Source organism: Choloepus didactylus, chromosome 3 (assembly GCF_015220235.1).
Source record: "Choloepus didactylus isolate mChoDid1 chromosome 3, mChoDid1.pri, whole genome shotgun sequence".
NCBI classification, from domain to species: Eukaryota; Metazoa; Chordata; class Mammalia; order Pilosa; family Megalonychidae; genus Choloepus; species Choloepus didactylus.
The window spans coordinates 15,005,998-15,011,997 of NC_051309.1; the positions used below are offsets into that span (position 1 = coordinate 15,005,998).

Here is a 6,000-nt window from a genome sequence, read left to right on the forward strand (position 1 = left end):
TACCCCCCCCCCCCACTCTTGAGGGGTAGGGGCAGATTCCTCATGCTCCAGTAGTTGCTTACTACAGAATTTTGAGACAAATTCTGAGAGCCTTTCTTGGCACTCTCCAGTAAATGGAGGATGGACACTCATCATCAACAGTAATAGCTAACTCCATGCAGACCCTATGAGAAGAATCTGCTTAAATAAAAAATGACTTCTTAAGCATAACTCTCTAAGAAGATTTTGGGATCTGTTTATTTTATGTGGGTTGATTCTTACATCTGAAGAAGAAATACGGTATTTTTGTATTTTAACCATGAGCTAAAGTAGTGGTTTAGATGAGCAACTGATAAATGTCTGTTCCTCAATAAACAGGAACCAGAGAACTACCAGAAGAGACCATGTAGGAACATAATTATAGACTTGGAGGTTGGGAGAGAAGAGTGTGGGTTTGCTTTTGAACATGAGTTTGTGGTGCCATTCAAAGCCCCCAAATAGACACCTCAATTAAGTCATTGATATCTGATATACTGTTTAAGAGAATTACTCTAGAAGGAATTTTGAGTACAAACTGTTGGGGGAAGGTCGGAAGCAGAGCGATAAGACTGTTGTGATCCGGATGAGAAAGGATAATAGCTTTGAATACAATGTCAGTGAAGGCAGTGAAGACATCAGGTCCTAGAATATCCTAGATATATCCTGAAAATTCAGATTATAGGATTAGATGTACTGTGGTTGGGGGTGGGGGTGGATGTGTCAAGGTTGATGCCGAGGATTTTGACTTGGTGACTTCATTCTTCTTGATGCTCAATAACTGAGTCGGTCAGTTGACATATTGCCTCATTTTTAATTGTTATTACAGGTTATGCATTCCTTCTCTTTCAAGAGGAGAGCTCAGTTCAGGCACTAATTAATGCTTGTATTGAAGAAGAAACTTCAACTCCTAACAACTCCTAAGTGCTCAGCTACTTAATTCTGCCAAATTCTTTAGGAAGGCAGTATAACTATTGGAAAGAGCATGGGAGACATTAGGGCTGATTAGGTTTGAAATTAAGCTCAGCTAGCTGCTTGCTATGTGACTGTTGGAAGAGCTGTGGATGGGGTGGAGGAAGAAATCATTTTGAACCCACTGGCTGTCTCAGTATCTAATAGGTCAACGTGAGCTATCCAGTAGGCTGTTGCATATAGGAGTCTGGAGTGCAGGGGAGAGGTCTGGCCAGAGAAACAGATTTGGAAGCTGAAAACATAAAGATGGTATTAAAACCATGGCACAGGATGAAGTCACCAAAACCATTTGTGTATATAGAGTAGATGTTCAGAGTCTGCAAACTTAGGACACACTGACATTAAAAAGTCAATTTGAGGAGGAACTCGCAAGGAAGACTAAGAAGGAATTATCTGTGGTGGAGGAGAATTGCTGAACCCATTTCGTTTTGTAGTGAGAGTGAATGGAATCTAATATGCAAGTGAAAGGATTGGATTTAGAAATGAGCATGACGTGTTTATAGTAATAGGAGAGAAGGTGGGAAGATGTAGTTATATTGAAAAAAAAAAGCCTGCCTTAATCCCAATTCCTCCATATTCAACTGCCTGTTGTCTGCCATCCTTCTGTTGGTCTGATGTTTTTATCCTATTGACTTTTACTTTTAAAAGTACTTAAAATTGTTGGTGTATTTTGTTCTCTCACATGTGACGTGAACTTCTTTGCTTTTTGAAGTGGAACTTGCTATGATAATGGACCGGCTGTATGGTGGAGTTTGTTATGCAGGAATTGATACAGATCCTGAGCTAAAATACCCAAAAGGTGCTGGGCGAGTTGCTTTCTCCAATCAGCAAAGCTATATTGCTGCCATTAGTGCTCGGTTCGTTCAACTTCAGCATGGTGATATTGATAAACGCGTAAGTTGCATATTGTGAAATCACATCCTATAATAAAATGCTGATCCAAAGCTTAACTACCCTAAGGACTTAATAATATCATATAAGAACTGAGTATTTTCTATAGCCTTTTAATTCTTAGAGTTAAAAGATATTCCATCAAAATAAACTTGAAATGTAAAATTCTTGAACACACTTAAAACTGTAAATATGACATGGAAAATACAAATACCATTTTAAAGACATTCAATTTTTATCGGGTACTAAGGTCTTAATCCCATTTCTACTATTTACTCTGTAATCCTGGGCAAATTAATCCTCTCTATGCCTCTGGGTCCTCACTTACAAAATAGAAAATAATGATAGCATCTACCTCACTGTTAGTTTGAGGATGAAATGAACTTACCTATGTAAAAGTACTCAGGACAGAGCATAACACATGGTAAATGCTGTATGAGTGTTAGCTGTTTTTCATTTGTCAAAAAATCTGAAATAAAAATACATTGTGCATATTTCCCTAAAATAATTTTCCTGAAATTTAAAACATTTTCTCCTTAATAGCATTGCCTGGGTCATCACAGTAAAAACTTCTAAGAAGCCCAATGAATGATTCTGAAAGCCACCCTATTGGATAGTTCTACGACCACAACATCTAAAATAGGGAAAAGAAGTGGAAAAAAAAGCTCTAGTGTTCATTCACAAATATATTTCCACCTAAATTCTGAGAATAGTTCTTATCCATAGTTAGATAGTATTCCAAAATAGTCATATTTACATGTACGATATAGATGAGATATACTAAGCTGGGGTAAATGAACTTTCAACTATATAAATTAGTAGATGTAACTTGACTTGTTACTACTTTTCCCAGTGTAACAGTTTCTTCAAGCCTCTTCTTAGAAGCTTGTTTGCCCATTAGAAGCATTTTTTGGGGAGCGGGCAGGGCAGATTAACTAACACAAATTGACTAGTCCCTGGATGCTAGAAGTAGTCATCAATTGAAGTTAACAAACCATCCAGTTTCGAAAAGTAGTACCACATAAGTTTAGTGCATAAACACAGAGTAGCTTTTTTGCTTGCATTGTCACTTAAAATATTGCAAAAAGAAAAAAAGTAAGTATCTAAGAAGAGGAGCTCTGCTTTTATTCAGACATGCACATATAAACTTTTTGAACTGGGTTGAACCTTAGAGTTCATTTAGTCCAGGGATTCCCAGTCCTGGCTGCACAGTGAAATCACCTGGGAACTTCAAAAAATCTTGACACCCAGAATATATTTAGAAAGTAAATTATTGGGTTGTGATTTCTTACCTTGGACAAACTGTCTCAAATCAAGCCCATAAACACTTGTGCTTACTATTGACCTGGGAAGAAAACCCTTCACTTTCAAACACTTGATTTTCTATCTTCCCTTAAGGAAAGGCTGAGATCTTAAGGTGTTTGCTCTGTTCAGCCAGAGAAAGGTGATAACCTTCCATTCATAGGGCTATTATTAAGCAATAAAAAGGAAGACTATTTATTTCAACTAATAGCAGTTAACACTAACTTATGGAGTACTTACCATGTCCAGGTACTGTCCTAAATGCTTTTACATGCATAGTTTAATCCTTACAACTCTATAAGGCAGGTTCTGTTATTTTTCTCATTTTATAGATGTGGAAGTGAAGTGGAGAGGTTTAGCAGTTCAGAGCTGCCTCTCGAGCCTGAGGTCTTCTGCTGAGTTGAGCCTTCACAGTGAGACTCAGGCATACGTCTTATGAATTTACAGAAGTCCAGACATGCCCTTAGTAAAGTCATCCACAGTTTTGTTTTGTCTTTGCTAATTATTTACAAGCAGGGTGTAGTTTCCACCTGCAGTAGAGAAGCATTGCCATACACAGTCACTGTTAGGGTTATGTCATCTCACATGTGTTATTGGAATGGTGATAATAAAGTATGTAAACCATTTGTCTTTCAGGACTACTTAATATATTCCTTCTCTTTCACTCAAATTCACCCCCATCTCTGAAAATTAGTTGCTTTAAAGATGTTACTTAAAGAAAAGCTGAGAATGGAATGTTTTGCAAATCCATTTGATAATTATAGCTTTTGAAAACATTTTCTATCTTTAGAAAATATATTAAATGCCATTCAATGTACAATTCTCTGAAGAAAATATATACCAAAATGAAATAAAAATACCAAATTAAGTACTTATAATGTACTCACATGTCACTTATGAATTATGAAGCAACATACAAAAAGATGACTAGTGCAAGAACGTTATTTTTTAATCTATTATAGGGCAAGCATTTCCCTGGGAAATTTCTTCCTTAACTTTTTGTGCTTGTCCTTTTCTTTAGAACACTATATAAACATTTTAAACAATTACTAAATTTACTTTCTGAAGCAGAACCGAATGAAACAGTTCTTCTTTGCTCTTTTCTGTAGGTGGAGGTGAAGCCATATGTGCTAGATGACCAGATGTGTGATGAATGCCAGGGTGCACGCTGTGGTGGAAAGTTTGCTCCTTTCTTTTGTGCCAATGTTACTTGCCTGCAGTATTACTGTGAGTTTTGTTGGGCAAATATCCACTCCCGTGCAGGACGTGAGTTCCATAAGCCATTGGTAAAGGAAGGTGCTGATCGCCCACGCCAGATCCACTTCCGCTGGAACTAAGAATAGCAAATTGGCCTCTGGTTAAAGAAAGAAAGGGTGCATGTGGCTTACTGTGTTTGAGGATACTGACATGCAGAAGAAATAAGTGCATTCTTCTGCTTTTCACCCCAGCTATCAATACATGCATCTTTATCAGCAGCCAAAACACTGCAAGCCTCTTGTTTTTCACCAAAACCCTACATCTCAGGCTTACTAATTTTTGTGATATTTTCATGTTAAAATAAAATGTTTTTTTGTATTTTCTCCAAGTTATTTTTATATGTAAAGTTAAAATTAGATATGAGAATGTTTTGCGTAGGGGCAACACAGTCTGCTGCTATATTGTGGGTGAAGCGTGCACTTATTTCTAAACATGGGTTTTTAACTTCAAGATCTGCCCCAGTAATTTACCAAAGGTAGCAAAATAATAGTGAAGATGGAATATGTCTGCTACAAATACTTATTTTTATTGTTGCTATTTTCAGTGTATACATAAACTAAAAATTAGGGTTGGTTTTTTTGCTCTCCATTTTGACTTGCAAGAAATAATACCTCAAGATAATCTGATTTATTAGCTATTTTTAAACATTTTTAATCACAAGCTGTATTAGCTTTGCTGCTATATAGGTGTTACGTGTAAATGCCACCTATTAATACGGGATTGAAAATGTTAGAGACACACTGCATTGCAGATAAAATGCAGGCAGCACAATATGGCCTAAACTGCCATAGTTTTAGAATGTGAAAAAAAAAAAATGCATGTTTACTTACCTGTATACATCATATGCATGCACTAGAATTATTAACTAACAAGAGGTGAGGTATTGCAAATGTTCAAAAAAGCTCTCTTGAATCTAGGTAGCATGAACAAATTATAAAATTTGTTTAAAAAAAAAGCAAACTTGCATGCATTATTGTGACTTCAAGTTAAAAAAAAATTGTCCTTACATTGTGTACAATATGCAGATTAGTTTTAGATTAGAGAGTGCAGCCATTTTGTGATCTGGTCGGTAGTGGAATTCGATTTTATGCAGACTGGATGTAATATTTGTAATCCCTGTGCAATTTTGTGATGTGCGGTTCTAATTCATGTGCAGTGATATAGTATAGATAAAAGATTGAATAAAAGAAAAATACAAGAATTTTAAGTAAAGTTGATTTTCGCCCCTTTGATAGTTCATGGTTAAGACATCCTGTATAAACCAAAGATGGCCAGCACACTGCTAACCAGTCACCAAATGAAAGACCCACAAGAAACCCATATTTTAAAAAATGATCTTTATAGAAGATTGGAAAACTTAAGTAAATCTAAGTCAAAATGGAGATGGGAAAATATACAGATGGCTAGTTGCATAAAATTAAATTTTACCTTTAAGATGATGGTGATATCTGGCTTAAACTTGCTTATGTGTTTGACCTATGTACATTGGGGTCTTCTGTCTAAACTGGGGTCACTGTTGCATGGAACATTGTTGTTCTTACTGGTTAAGGATTGCTTTTTTTA

General features: G+C 36.2%; 1 protein-coding gene across 11 annotated transcripts in view; it reads left to right on the forward strand.

Moving 5' to 3' along the window:
- CPEB2 (cytoplasmic polyadenylation element binding protein 2) overlaps positions 1–6,000 on the forward strand; it is a 63,281-nt gene that overhangs the window by 54,938 nt on the left and 2,343 nt on the right. For 8 of the 11 annotated variants that reach the window (XM_037829409.1, XM_037829412.1, XM_037829411.1 and 5 more), the window contains 2 exons: positions 1,700–1,881; positions 4,290–6,000. The exon at positions 4,290–6,000 is cut by the window's right edge and continues 2,343 nt beyond it. In XM_037829409.1, coding sequence (XP_037685337.1) covers positions 1,700–1,881; positions 4,290–4,517 — 410 coding nt within the window. In that variant the 3' untranslated portion in view covers positions 4,518–6,000. The remainder of the gene's footprint in view (positions 1–1,699; positions 1,882–4,289) is intronic. The other 3 variants (XM_037829417.1, XM_037829413.1, XM_037829418.1) reach the window with 1 other exon arrangement.